Genomic DNA, 15,883 nt, shown 5'->3' with positions numbered 1-15,883 from the left:
TATCTGTAGAGAAAACTTTCAGTTAGGAATTAACAACCAGTCTCTATATATTATCAGCAAGGCAAATCCAAACTTAAGTAAAGCAGCAAAGTTACCACTTTCTATCTCTATTTAGGTATAATCCCTTACTCACCTGAATTATAGTTTCTTTCTGCGGTAGAGAGAACGCTCTCTCCTCGTGTGAAGATGGTTTGTGAGTGGGCGGAAGATCAATCCTGTATTAAAAAAAAGATCAAGGTATGACAGAATGACAAGCCACGTTTGTAAAGTCCTGCTGAATGGTCAGAAAAGGCTTGTAACCAAAGTCTTGCATATAATCGATCATGACCTTTCTCAGCAAAAGCAAAAGGCTATTTACTTAAATGCCTAAGACCTCAAGTAAGTATTCTTTAACTACAAAATCTAATAGAAACAGATATCAAACAGTTATTTCTAATCACTTTAGAAGTTTGTCATCTGTAGGATAATACCTGATTTGATCTTCCTAGATCAAGGGATTCATGCACATTATTCTTCCTCAACAAGCATAGAAAGATGAGGGACATGCATTTCCCATTCAATTCAAGCGTTAACTGTATACAGCATATGTGAAAAAAACCACAACAACTTATTTACAGATATTCACCACCACTGTCACTTTTTAATGCATGCTCCAAACCAGGTCTACATGTGTAGACTAAATCCCTCCAGAATTTGTTTGCTTAGTTTTACTTGTCCATATCACCTACCTGGACATTTTCCTGTGCTACCTACTGCAGGGAATCTGAGGATTCCTCTTAGGAGAGGGTTTGGACTCGATGATCTCCAAAGGTCCCTTCCAACCCCCACAGTTCTGTGATATCAGATGCTTAACACAATAAACCACGTGCCTGTATCATAAACTTAACAGCTAATGTGCAAGCAAGCACATTAAGTCAGTTGTTCCTGACATTTACTTCTACAAAGCACAAGTTTACTTGCAAATTTGAACTATGGTTATGATAAACTAGTAGTCTTATGCCTGTGGCAAGTAAGATGTGTCTCCCTCTACCCTCTAGCTCAAACTGCATGCAGTTAGAAAAATGTAAGAGAAAACAGAACTAAGTTGAAGAATATGTAAATGAATATTTACTACCTTTGAACCAAATGCTTAGCTTCTTCATTAAAAAAAAAAATGCAAGCGACTTTTACATGTGATTAACCCGAATATACAGTCCTAAAGTCATGACCACTTACAGACGCTAAAGAAGCTCAGTAATTTGAATAAGAATATGGACGACACGTTTTTTACATACTGTGTTCAATTAAAAAAAATCAGTACATACTTACACTTTGTCAAGATAGGATGGCCTTTTCTTCCTTGGCGTCAGCAGCACTGTCACAAAGATGGTAATGATAAAAAGAGCAAGGACTGCTCCAATCACAGCCCCTGCTACAGCAACAGAAGATGTCTGCTTAAATGGCATATCTGCAATGTGATAGTATAGATTACACTTTTATGAAGTTCACATACTTTCAATGCTCAAACAGGCTATTTCAGTGCTGCTCTGAGGAACGTCTCTTCTCTCCATCACCAAACAGAAAGCCTCTTCCTGTACTAGCACTCTTGTGATCCTTGGCTCCAGCCGCCCATTTCAAGAATTGGTAAAGTTAAGCAACCTCAAGTCATGAATATCAGTTCAAGCATTTCACTGACTACTTTTAAAAAATACTAGCTACATGCTCTGATATTAAATTCCAAGGCAAGATGAACACACGCTTTGTATTTACATGAACAAATGAAGTATTAATTAAAAAAAAACCTAGAAAAACTATAACATTATTGGTGATCTCTTCAAATTCATTAAGCCTACAGAAAGAAAAAAGTGAAACATACAGTCCAGTAAAGATACACTATGAAGAACAATGCAAACACGCTTATGCTTGGCTCACACTTAAAGCAACTCCTAGGACTACCTATGTTTCTCTACTACCTAAAGCTAAGAGAAGCAGTCGTTTGTACTCATAAACTTTATAAGAAGATTATGTGAAGAACAGCAATATTTTTTTCTTTAAGAAGAGCATTTTTCATTCAACCACAGCAGTGCTACATCTTACGCTTAACAAGCTGTCATACTGAATTAGCACACATCAGTCATTAAAGATCACTCATTTCACTATGCCAGGAATTCACTAAGTTGTAAAAGATTTCTAAAAGTAAGTGTGAAACCTGCTAGCAAGCTCTTATTCAACATTAGATTCAACATTCCCAACTTCCAGTAACTTATCAAAGAGTTGTGTAACAGGAATAATTCACACTGGCTTCATTAAAACCACTACTTGTAAAATACTAGTGGCATACAGAAACAACTGTTCAGATGTATATAGATTACAGAATCAGAAAGATGGTAGCAAAGGAGTTTGAAGTTAACACAGCTCTACACCTACATTTACCTACACCTACATTTCTAGCGATGTACTCCATTTATTTCCCTTAAGAAACGCTCATATTGTTTCTCTGAACACCAAACAATCCTCTCCAATTTAGCCTCCTAGTTTAGGAAACTTTAGGAGTCCTTTCAGCTGCCTAAACATCCAGGAACAAAACAATTATATAAGCTGTTTTATCAATTACTCATTAGCAGTTCAATTGTCATTTTACACTGGACTAAAGCACCCCTTTTCTCATCCCTCAGTTCAAAAGAAAAAAGCTTATGAAAGACCTGTCAACAATAATCCCTTGGAACCACTTAAATTTTTAAGTAGCAGGAAGAAACTATTACACAGAATTAAGTTGGTGGTGTTTACTGTTGTTTGCTTTTTTTTTTTGTGACTTTATGACTCAATCCCTTAATTTTAACTAACAGATGACAGAAAAAAAAAAAATCAGTGTAACATACCGCTTTAGGTGACCTTTGTTTTTACCACACAGCTTTCCTAACACAAGCCTTATTTGCTGGTCAGATACCAGTGTAAATACAAGAATCACATATATGAGACCCTTAATTCCCCTCTTCTCATTAAAAAAAGAAAATGGGCATATCAGACAGTAGAAAGCTGAATTGTTGCACTTTAAATGCTTAAATTTAGATTATACTCAGTGCCATCTTATTTAAGGAAGAGTTATCAGAAGTTAATACAAAGCACTAGGTTCAGTAAAAGCTTAGACAATTCTGCTTTGGGTGTGAGAAAAGCAGCTACCCATTCACCTCCATCCAGGAAACAAAGCAACATCCAGGCAAGCATCTCAGTACACAAAAAGTGAAGTGCAGTTATTGCAGTACTCAATTAATTTACTTTTTTGGGACTGCTTTGGCCAGATAACAGATTTTCAGTCTAACAAGATGAACAATAACAAACCCAGACTACTTTGCCAAGATAACAAATCAGAGGGCACTTAAGATGTACAGCACCAGCTACATGGTTATTTGATCACCAAGAGGTGTGAGTAGATGGGAATGAAGTTACAACATGTAGTTAAAGCAGAACTACAGCAGCTGAGTAAAGAGGATGCTTTTTTGTTGTTGTGGTTCTCTCTTGAATTCTATGACACCTAGACAGTGCATCTACAGTGCTTGAAGTGCAGTTGTATGGAAAGCAACTATCCCTTATTCCTAAGGTTCACAGTCTTCAAATAATTACTAAAGCAACTCATTTTGAAAGGTTAGGGTCTCCAAGAGGAGATGCTACAAAGCTGTTTTAACAGTCTAATTAGAATAGTTTCTTCTGCCCAGCCTGTGGTTTTGTGCTTTTTCACCTTTGCTTTCAAGGTATGTCTGTCAAACTTTTTAAACACTACCTATATTCGAGAATGTAACAAAAAGTTTATTCACACAACAGCCATTTATACTTACAATCAATTTCTTTTTTTTTCTTTTAAACAGCAGACATAACAATATACAAAAACATTGCAACACTTGTAAGCCCTATATCTATTATCAGCTTCAACACCAAAACACTTCAACTTCTTAACCAATGGGAACTAAATATATATTTTTTTCTTTAAAAAGCAAGAACACCAACAAGAAACTCCACAGAGAAAAGATAACCCACGTGGAGAAAATGTCCGTGGTTATATTTAAGTAACACCATCTTTTAAAGATGACATATCAAGTACTGTTATTTGAAGAGATGTATGGTCTCTTTATTCCAGAAATAATCTGCATCAGAACCCTCAGCTAGAAACAAACTCTTTGGGTTTGCTCTCTAGCTACTGATACACAATATGATCTCCTAGTGTTCTTGAGACTTTGGTTAATCATGTATCAGTACTCCATTAATCCGAATGTGAACTTGAGTTGTTTAGGGAAGTTTTTCCATTTGAATTTCAAATAAAGCTGTTTTCATCTTTTTTTTTTTTTGAAGACATGCAGTCATATGCAATCACAGTGTATTGTCTACAACACTCAAAACAGCTATTTTTGTAAAGCTCTAAATGCTTTAAACTACCAAAGATCATGAGGATAGCAAAGTAATTCCAGCAAGAAACTCCACTGAAGTAGCTGTAAGCATGTGACCTATTTCATTTCAAATTTAAGTGTTTTTCACTTTTTCATGTTTCAAGTCCTAATAGACTTCTCAGCTTCATTTGTTTTTTCCATGCTAGACATTTTAAAATGGCATTTCTACACCCTTCCTTCTCACTCTGAATTCATTTTTCTATAATTCAAGCACACTTAAAACACTAAGTTGTTTGCAGCGAAAACAAATCCACTGCAGCACAGAAACTGCATATTTTTATCTCAACTCCTGTGTCTTAATACATTCTGTAGTTGCATCATTGCATTGCATGTGTTCACTACATGAAGCAGCAGCGCAAGTGTTCGCTTCCCTAATAATAATCTGAAGTTCTAGGTACTCTCTACAAAGGAAGCATTCTAACTTCTTAGAAGCAGAGTAAAACCATTGTTTTAGCTTCTAGTCATATAAACTCCAGCAAACATTTTGACACCTCTTAGCACACGATGTTTATTGGCATCCCAGGAAATATTCAAGTTTGCTTTCACCTCCAGCTTAAAAATCCATTGGAGTTTTCTTACTAGCTGTGTCCAGTTCAAATTTGAGATTCCCATCTCAGAAAGGGTTCATTAAAGTTATATGCTGTACTTGCAAAAGGAGCCTGATGTTCAATAAAGGATTCTGACGTCCTAACAAGTACAGGCTCAACAAAATACCATATTGTATGTATATATACACATAATATTTATAAATCAATGACTATACAAAAATAATTTTCTTATTCAAACAAGCGTTTTACTAGTTTACAGTTACTCCTCAAAACCTTGTTCATAGATAAGTTACTTTCAGTGCAATGACTTCTTTTAAGTACATAGTTACAAGAAGGCTCATTAAAATGCTAAGAGGTATTCATTTTTGTGCAGAAAAAACCTAAAAATAAAGCTTTGATTCCACTGTAACTCATCATAACTGGTAAGTTATTTGTTATATAGAAGCATTAAGACTACCACAGATGGCAGCTAGATTTGAGTAATTCACTTTCTACTTCTGCAAAATAAATGCCCACAAAATTTTATTTGATCACTCTTATGAGAACTTTTCTATATATATATTTTTTTAAATCAGAGACCCAAGACAGCCACTTTATATTCTTTAACAAATATGACTGGTAACTTTAATTTAGCTTTTTCTTTTTTAACCTCTGACATAAACCGGTTTGTAAGCATTCTGCTTCCAAATTCAAATCTTAAACAGTAGTACAACATAGGGAAAAAAAGCAGCTCAAATACACTTCCCCCAAATTCAATATTTGCAGTTGTCAAGTCACAATATAAAAACCTTCCAAAAAAATCAGTTTCAAAAAGTTTATTCCTCCCCATATGTAAGTATAAACAATCTGAAAGTGATCAGCCAATGAAATGAATTGTGAATACAAGTTTTGTTTTCAGTGGCTACTACACATACCACTCCCTCCGGGATATTACCGAGCCATCTATGTGAGAAACAAAGTCTTCTTCATTGTCATCGTAACAATCACCACCCATATACTTCATCCCCAATGTTCCACTTTCATAGTAATCCATCGGTCTTTCATAACGTTCCTGGTACCTGTTAATATTGTCTATATTGTTCCACTCTGGTTTTTCAGGGTCTTCTAAATAATCTTTAGATATTAAGCTGTTCATTGGATGCTTTATTTCTTTTTTTATACTGTCAGGGTAAGAATCCACATCATCTGACTGAAGAACATCTATTTGAGACTCTTTTTGCATATCTGATGGTGGAATGTAGTTCTTAGCAAAGTAGTCACCACGGAACGTCCGTCTTCTCCTATAGCAGATAATTCCAACCAGAACACTGACCAGTATGAGGAAGAGGGCCCCACCCACAGCACTACCGATGACAGTACCCCAAGTGTCTTCCTGCATTGCTGGCAAAGTTGATGATGGGAAATCTATTATTCTAGGTTCTGTTGCTAAACCTGTGATGCCATCAGTCGAAGGATGCCAGGGAACCGTGGGCAGTCGAGTGGTAGTAGTAGGAGGATCTAATGAAAAGAGCAAAGAAGTAGACAAGACACAGAAAAGGCACAGAATGTCAATGCAAGCTAAATCAGTTAAGGGTTTATAAGAAAGCAAAGTTGATGGGTATGTTCTACAAGAATAGTTTTTCATTCTCAAGTTCATGTTACTATGAAGTCTTACACTTTCTACAAGCTTTGAACCACTTTGGTACATCTTGGTTTGATCTGTGCTGCAGGATAGGAAGTTTCCTTCAAGTGTGCCAAGAAAAATCATTTAAGTAGCTGTCTTGCACTCAAAGCAAGCTGCATTTCTATTCAGATGTTCTCCATTCGTGGTTCAAAATTAACCTCCCTTGTGGAAGAATGCTGTCTATTATATAAAACCACACCTCCTACCTTTCCAGACAGCAGTTAGGAATACTCAGACAAATTGTTTATGCCATAGAATAAATTACTCCACAAACTCCCCCATCAGATATTGCTCAGGGTACTGTCATAAGAATGAAAAACTATGAGTTGTGTACTCAGTCACCAGCACATGAACTACTGATTTCAAGCTATTCTCTCCAAAATTATCTGTTTCATTAATATATCTTACTCAGCTTCACCTTAGGGTTAGCAAAGGAAACAATTAAAAATTGCATGTATTAATCTTAAAATAACACTACTGTTGAACAAGGAGCTTTCCGAATTTCAAGATAAAAACTAGGAGATTTGCAGTGAAAAATGCCCTCTCTCATTCCTCCTAGAAGAAATGTGACTCCTCAAAACAATTCTATATTCATTCTATAATAAAAAATATCAATCATTTTTTTGTCAGACTATGCAAGGAAACAAGAGATTGCCAGATACTGAGTGCTTCTCGAGCACTAAGTTTTTTCCTTTGCTCTTTATGTCTGCTGGAGGACATGTACACAGCTGTGTTGAAGACAAGGTTTCAAGTCTTGGGCTGTTGACACAAAGATGCTTCCTGAGATTACCCCAGTCAACTTCAAGGTGACATGCAATACCAGTTTCTACTTCAGCAGTGAAGTACATAAAAATAACTTTCTGCCTCACCCAATGTAAGGTAGTTTAAAAAAAAAAAAGTAGAGCACCAAATTCTAAGCCTATTATTACAGCTTAAGTCTTTTAGAGAGAATATTACACTGATAGTCAAGTAGCCATGTTATTTAAATGCCCATAAGCGAGATCCATCAAACTACTAAATATTAAAGAGGCACCCTAAATTTACCACTGCAGAAACTAAAATTGCTAGAACTGGAGATTTGTTAAGCATCCAGTTATCTGAAGAAACATGAGCTTAAGAATGCATGATTTGTAATCTTACTATTCAGAGATTGTCACACAATTCTCTCACATTAGACAGAACTGCTATATTGGTCATCATCATCGCATATTGTATTTCAGACTGCATCTCACTTTAAGCTTAACATGTTAAGTTTTATATTGATTTTCAAAGCAGATTATTATATTACCTGATTAGGTAAAAGTGGTGATTTGTTAGGGAGGCATACGTAAATGAAATTAATTTGACAGAAGACAGGAAATTGAACAAGGAAGATGTACTACCAAAATGAACAAGAGGAGTTCAGGTTGTGATTTTAGTAAAAATGGATTTAATGTGAGTTTCATAATTTAACAAAGAAGTAGAGATTAAGCAATCCAAATTTACCAGGGTTCCCATGTCCTACAATTCCACAGATCAAGAATTTAAATTCAAACCTCTCCTTCTTGAAAAAATGTACTTCGGATACAAGATTTGTTAGCTTAGCATACAATTTCAGACAGTACCAGCAATATTTACATCCAGGACATATCTACACAGAAACATACACTAACTTAGTAATTCTTCATTTGTTTCCCTCTGATAATGAGGTCTTAAGTCTCATCCTGCACATTCACAAGTACATGCATCCTGAAAAATTTAATTACCACAAGTAATCGTCACTGATGTTTCATACTATTATTAATATAAAATATTTTTGTACATCTGTTAGATCTTATTCACTAGTTATCAAGTTGTTCAATTGCATTACCTACAAACTCTAGTTAGCTTCTTGATCTTCAGATCACTACAGTTGTAGGGGCAATTCAGCATTTGTTTATATGCATTCCTGGAGTGCATAATCATTGCAACTTTTATCGTCCATCTGTGTCAGTATCTTCTACCATAGGAGAATGACAGCTCTCCTTACTTGTAAGATTAATTACAATCAAGAACAAGAAGAGTTACCTTCTTATTTTACCCAGAGCTTTCTGAAAATATATCCAGATAATTCTTCCACACTTCCTGCTCTCTAAGCATATTTCACAAATAGAAAACAACATTAAAAACAAGAATACTGGAGTTCCTTACCTCCACTCCATAACATTTCATTTGTGTAATATGTCTTAACTTAGAGAGTGTGCTTCAGACAATTCACCCCTGCATATTTGACCACAACCACCCAGAAAAACAAGATGCTTGCATGCCAGCTAGCTGTCTTCATTAAGGGAATATTTCACACCATCAGCAACTTGCTTCTTTGCATTCTTTATGCTTTCCACAACATACTGAATTACATCATTTTAACTCTACATTAACTATTTATATGGTAATTTAAAAACTATTTCCTGCTTATATTTTTCTTAACCTCTTAATTTATGACAATGTTTTACATTATCTCTTTGTCTCTTACTGTGCTGGGGGCCTTTGTTCAAGTCTTTAAAACGTACACGCTGAAGGACAAAGTGAAGAAGCACAGAAATATTATTCTGTTATATATAGCTACTATCCTCATTAAAATAGGGACCATAACTGATGAAACCAGGAGAAATCAAAAGCCTACATTCTACCACTGCTGAAAAAACTCACTCCCTTGAAACACAGAACAGCATAAAACCGTATCTTTTACTTTAAGTCTTCGTTCATTTTCTACTATGAAAGGTGAGATGAACTCTTTACATCAAGCATAGCTCTAGTACCTTCTCAAAATGCACCACAGCCCTGGTACAGTATAGTATGTTTCTTCTCCATTACTTGTCTCCAAATATTCCCTGTGAATATTGATAGCATCTTTTAGCAGTGGTTCTGCTCTATTTTGGTCACATAATTGTTATTATTATCTTAAACGAGGTTGTGGATACAGTTTCCCCACCTCTTCCAATACAAGTACCTTACCTTAGACAGGTAAGTTTCTATAATTAAGTTCAGTAAAGATACCTAACTACATGATTCACCTCATGCCCCAAACACTGCATCTGCTCCTCTCAAACCCCTTGCAGTATATCCCTGTTTAAACGCTCTGGACTTATCTTCAAAATCAAAAGAAGCCAAGTCCTAAGGACATGTAAATAAAGAGATAGGTCATCCTTAGAATCAGACAGATCATTATGTTCAAAGAGTTAAGTTCTGTTTTAGTACCAACCAGTACATCACTGTAAAAACCAACTGCAGAGCACATTTTTCAACTGCAAACAATTTTGTATTTAGGCCCATCTAAAATCTTTCAGGGTTAAGATTATCAACTCTATAATAAGAGAGAAAGGAAGAAATGAACAGTGGCAGACATCTTTCAGCTACAAGTTGTCACTTACGCATCACAGGAAAAATATACTGGAAGGGAACATAGCATGGCCTAGTAGTTGTGTATTAACACTGACAGTTGAAGGTTGTCTAGTTTCAAATAGCATGAGGAAGTCCAGTTCTCCCTAGACTCCACACAATTCAAGACCCGCACTCTGACTCCTATATCCCTTTTGTAGTCTTCCACTAGAGACAGAACTGTTCTCAGTTATAATTCAGAGGTGCGTTAGCCTTGCACTTATAAGACCAAATACCTTGCAGTTCTAACTCTAGAGAGAATACATGCCTATATGTGCATTACTTATCTATTTGCAAAGAAACATCCCTATTTGCTTCTTGCTGTTATTGTGTAATTCCAGTTTGACATGAAGAACCTAAACATTAGAGTATTTCACATTACTATGCACAAGGGTTGCTCTGAAATTAATGACTTCTATTTCATTATATTAGTCCATAGCATCAGAGGAGGATGATGGTGGTAGGGCAGTAAAGGTTGAACCTTCCTATCAACATTCCTGTTGCTTTGCAACAGATGGCAGCAGAGAGGCCGCTTGACAAAGTGGCATCTGATGAAGCATGTACAAAGCAAAGGGGTATAATTGAATTCCTCTATGCAGAAAAATGGCACCCACTGACATTGATGCTTGTTGAATGTTTATGAAGATCAAAAACAGAGGCTGAGAGTACAGCAAGGCAGATGCAGGTGGTACTTTCAGCAGCAGCAACAGTAACATGAAAGACAAGCCATGCTGGATGGCCACACAGCTGTCACTGTGAAGTGAAGAACATCTTGATCAGCTCATCTGTGCAAATCAGCTAGTGGTGGTGACTATACTAAAAAAAATATTATGTTTTGCAGCTGAGAACTTGCTCTAAGTATTATTGTGCTCTCTGTATCCACTGTAGCCCCCATGAAAATGAATAGGGAGCCATTACTTTTGGAGTGTCTTACATAGCTAAGCACTATATAAATAGCTCTTTAACTGCCAAAAAAGCTTACCTTTCAACTCCCCTACTAAAGCTAGGGAAGTAGCCTTTCTATAAAAGAAGGCACTCCGAATGTCCAAGCCTTTTTTCAAACTGTTGTTTACCCAACCATTCCCTCTCTAAAAATCAGGTAGTAGGTAATGACACCAATAACCCTCTCCCCAGAGTCTTTCATACACAGGTCCTACACTGGATTTAAAAATAAACACTTTCCTTTGGATTCTCCAATCTTTACGATTCTATGTTTCTATTTGAAGTTTGTTCCTCTTTTCTACTTCAGCAGCATGATAGATTGGAAGATTTGAAGTTAAACAGAAATGACTGACAATTTATTAGATCAGAGTCAAATCACTCATTTTGAAAGTTCAGCATACTTCAACATAACCTCAAGCTTGCAAGAAGTATTCAGAAAGGAAGTTTAAAGACAGCATTTTTTGTGTTTTTATAATTTAACAAAATAAAAAAGTGTCTACTCACAGGGTTTCCTTCATAAAGGTATATTATATAAAGAGCATAAAAAGCTAAAATGGACGAGGCCTGCTTTCTCAACCCTTACAAAACTCACCCTACAAGAAGGTGGCTTTGTATTTACAAACTGCATCCTCCTAGAACTGCTAGGAAAGCCAGGCTTTACTTTTAACAAAAACAATCTCCTTTAAAGAAGATTTGAAGGAGGTGACAAAGGAAGCAAGTGTGTGCTTATTTGAACATAAATCTTACCAGTCACTTCTTAAATGCAAAGGAATTAGGCCACAATGATGTAAGCAAGGGAACAAATTACCAGGAAAATAAGAATCCTGCTTTACACAAAGAACTGGAAGTTAATATATTTTACTAGATGAGGTGGTTGACAGATTAAGCTGTAAACTAGTTTTGGAAGTCTTGTTGTTGTAGTGCTAGATCAAGAACTTTAACAATATGCGATCACCTCCAAATCCCATAAGCAGCATGACTTCCTTTGTATAGTTGTTCAGCATAGGAAAGTATCTTAACTTCCCAATATTTTGTTCAGTGATGTGAAGATATCTGTACCACTAAATTACAGAAATCCCTCTGGCTTCAAATACCATTTTAATGTTGCTCAATCCATCAAGACAGATTATTTACTGTAGCTACAATCTAGTGAATCTGTCATTTAATCCTATCCTTATCAGCTACTCTTATAGTCTCCTGACTTCAAAGGTATTAAGCTAAAGGTCAAAGCAAAACAATGCCTTTAAACAGACTACTTTAAAATACTAATGCATATTAAGACCAAAAGTACTTTTGCTCAGGTTATATTCCAATCCTGTGACACATTTCAAATCAATAGCTATTTACTCTCTAAAGCAGTTAAAGAGCTTTACAATTACCAGTATCACAACTGTTTAAAAACATTAACTCCCCAAATAATCTTTGACAGGTTCATTATTAAAATTTGAAAGATAATATGATAACAACTTCGTACACTAGCTTCCAAGCTTCAGTTAACATTCTTGCCAGGTCTTATACAGTGGAAAATGATTAAGATAGAGAAACAAACAATTAAATGATGACTCTACATTCTTATATGGTGGGAGAGAGACATTCACAGGTGTCACTCATAGGAGTGCCATGCTCATCATGACTAAACAGTACCTGATTGGTTAAATACAGAATTAAGAGAGTAAACAGCTTGCTTTAAATTTTATTATTTGTCTCAGTTTATGCTTATCAATTTGTCCCCTCCACAAAGTAGCCAAAAATGGTTATTATACAACATAATAGACATTTATTCCACACAGTTTACTTTACATAATTTCAAGCACATTTGAGTTGTTTAATAATCCAGTTAACACAGAAAAGCTAGTCTTAATAGTCACAGTTAAATGAGATTGTATTGCTTTCAGAAGTCAGTATCAATTTTTGGTCTTGATGAGCGCCTCACTGCTTCTTTAATCAACTCTTCCATAAATTGATATGCATTGCTTTTAATTATTTTGTTGTTCTAAGTAGTTTAGAAGAGATTACAAATTGCTAGATACTTAGTGTTAATTAATGTGTACGACTTATCTGAGCACTGTTTGCACTGGTGTAGCACCAGACTCATTTGCCTGAAAAGCCACCCATATTTTCTTGGATGTTCATGATGCTGTATGCCCCAAGATTATCACGATTATGCTTTTAAGAAGCGAGATTTAATTCACCTCAACTAGTCTGTAATTACTGGTTCACATAACTTGTAGAATCACAGCATTCCATGATCTCTGGAGAGGAAGTTTCAAAACTGAACCTTACAAAAAAATTTAAGATTTGCACTGTAGCTGTTGCAAAAAAGAGGAGGTATTGAGTAAAACTGAGAAAGGTACACAAACATAAAAGCAGCTTAACTATTTTCACTGTAAACTAGTTCTAGTTGTTGTGTTTATCATGAGCTATAAAGAAACCTCAAACTACAGCTCAACTGACATGCATTTCTACTTCACTTTTTCAAAAACTTAGTATGAGAATTCATACTTGCCCTTCCAGTATGCTAGTAAATGCTAACATTCAAATTATATTTGCAGTCTTACCTTTTTATGTGTGACAGTCATGGGGAAAAAAGTTCTAGTGACAGCGTACAGCATTTACAGAATTGACAACTCCAACAGTTACAAACTTGGATCAAGTTCCCCCCTCTTTAACATTAGTACAGGGCTCATGACAGAGTATTTGAATGCTATATTCCAGGAACATGCTTCATTAAATCAAATGACATTCCGCTAGTTTTCATGATTTAATTCTTACAATAGAAAAATGTTTTCAGACTGTTACATAGCCATGAATCAAGTTTCATGTAATATTTAATATACTGTTTTTAAGTAATTCAATTGTCTGCAATTAATTAGACACTTCCAATTAACTAGCTCGATAAATAGTTATTTAGAACAGCTCTCCGCAAAAGGTCCTCCATGGAGCAAAGACTGACATGCAGCACGATTATATCAGTATGATTAACGGAATCACTGTCCCTTCTAAAAACGCTGCTAACTACCCAAAATGAGTTTACAGACATGGCTTCAGGCATCCTGTATCTTCAGTTTTTATCTGAAGCTTTCATTTTCATCTCAACCTTCTGAGTGTTCATGTTTAATGTTCTTAGGAAATCATTTATGTTTCCTTTCATGTAGCTTGTAACCTGTCAGAATACATTTTAATGCTACTTCATATTGTGAAATAAGTACTGTTGGGAACTTACTGAAAAGCGACAACACACAAGAAGTGAAACACTAGTTTTTCCTGTCTTATTTTCTTAAGTGATAAATAACTAGCCAGATCAGTGAGTGCTATTATTTAACTGATCCATTGTTGAGTTTGGGAGAGCTTTTTCACACCTGTACAATGCTATTCAAATACACCTTGTTAAGTCATGGCGTTCTCTCAGAGAAAGAGTCACAGTATTGTGTTATATAGATATGAGTATTTGTCCCAAGAGAAAAAGTGCTAAAAAAGCACCAGTTTCCTATATTATGCCACACAGATGAACAAATAGGAATTCTGCATTAAATACTTATCTTCACAATTACTATCATCTTCATACTGAGAAAAGCAAGCAGTTAAGGGCAATGAACATGTACTGAATATTACCTCAACTTCCCTAATACAGAACAACTTCTACTTCTCTGAAGACAGCAGTTCCCCTCCCATTATCAGCTGTTTCAATTCATTATGGACCTCTTAGAAGCACTATGGTAACAAATTCAATCATAAGAACTTCCACTCTTTGTTGCTGTTATGAAGAGTCAGTTTAAACCCAAGTTTCACTGTAACCAACTCCACACTTACCTTTTGTACAGTGAAAAGACTCACAATGAAGAGCACTTGATGCCTAAAATTCGCTATTTCAATTACTGACAGAAGTTAGAGTTAACATATTGTTGTTGCTAAGAAGTAAGACTTACCTAATATGTAGATGGTCTTCTGATCACTCCTCTGACCAAGAGAATTAGTCACCTTACAGATATAAGTCCCAGTGTAGTTGTAAGTCAATGGGCTGCTGAACTGCAGAGTATTGTTGACAGACAGCAGTCCTTCAGGCCACTGTCCATCCAGCCTAAAACAAAAACAGTTGGCTATACTTCAGCTGTAAATCTTCCAAGACTGAAGCCCAAAAGCAATTAGGTTAAAGTACAGCTTGTACTAGGCTAGCAAGGTACTAGCAAGATACCTACAAATTAATACTACAACTAAGGAAGTATCTCAAAACAAACAAACAAAATAATGGAGGAACAAACTAAATCAAGCTGTAAAGTTAGTAGTCAAAGTAGGATGAATTTATATTGCTATCAGGATAATATACCTGTCTTTTTTTCCAGCCATTTCAGCTATCATACTGAAGAATATTTCTGGCAGTGCAAGCTTAATTTGCAGGGTAAAAAAAAATCACTAGCATTTCTCAGCAGGAACTGAAACAGTTTCTTCTCTCTCAACCTGAGCTTCCTTATTCCCAGTATCTGTCCCTTCTACATTACAGCATCTTAACTCCATGTGATGCTTAATGATTGATTTCAGGAATCAACTGATTAAAAAGCACTCAAAAAAAAAAATCAACCAACTTCTCCAAAACCACTATTTTCCTGAAGCATCCTGAAAATAATTGCAATAACAACTGTGAGAGAACAACGAAAGAGAAAAGACAGAGACATGGGAACTACTTTAACATAGCTGTCAAGTGCCTATTGAAATATGCCTAATCTAATGCCTAAATCAATCCTGTTGCATCTCACCTTGCTTTCATTTATTTAGCCGTTAAAAGTTAACTAGAACTAACTATGTCACCAAACATGATCACCAGGTCTGCATACCATACAAACATTTAGCAAATAAGATTTAACAAGTAGCATCAAAATAAAAGCCACCTCAACACCATACTAGGTTTGTTATTAATCTTG

At 35.6% G+C, this 15,883-nt stretch overlaps 1 protein-coding gene across 4 annotated transcripts in view; it reads right to left on the bottom strand.

Moving 5' to 3' along the window:
• NECTIN3 (nectin cell adhesion molecule 3) overlaps positions 1-15,883 on the bottom strand; it is a 62,276-nt gene that overhangs the window by 13,014 nt on the left and 33,379 nt on the right. For 2 of the 4 annotated variants that reach the window (XM_416630.8, XM_004938289.5), the window contains exons 5-7: positions 14,894-15,045; positions 1,309-1,447; positions 134-215 (exon numbers count right to left, since the gene is read on the bottom strand). In XM_416630.8, coding sequence (XP_416630.5) covers positions 134-215; positions 1,309-1,447; positions 14,894-15,045 — 373 coding nt within the window. Of the gene's footprint in view, positions 1-133; positions 216-1,308; positions 1,448-1,492; positions 6,464-14,893; positions 15,046-15,883 lie in introns of those variants that run through there. The other 2 variants (XR_006931895.1, XM_040650119.2) reach the window with 2 other exon arrangements.

Source organism: Gallus gallus, chromosome 1, assembly GCF_016699485.2.
Source record: "Gallus gallus isolate bGalGal1 chromosome 1, bGalGal1.mat.broiler.GRCg7b, whole genome shotgun sequence".
In the NCBI taxonomy this organism is placed as follows: Eukaryota; Metazoa; Chordata; class Aves; order Galliformes; family Phasianidae; genus Gallus; species Gallus gallus.
This window is presented reverse-complemented; position numbering and strand designations above follow the sequence as displayed.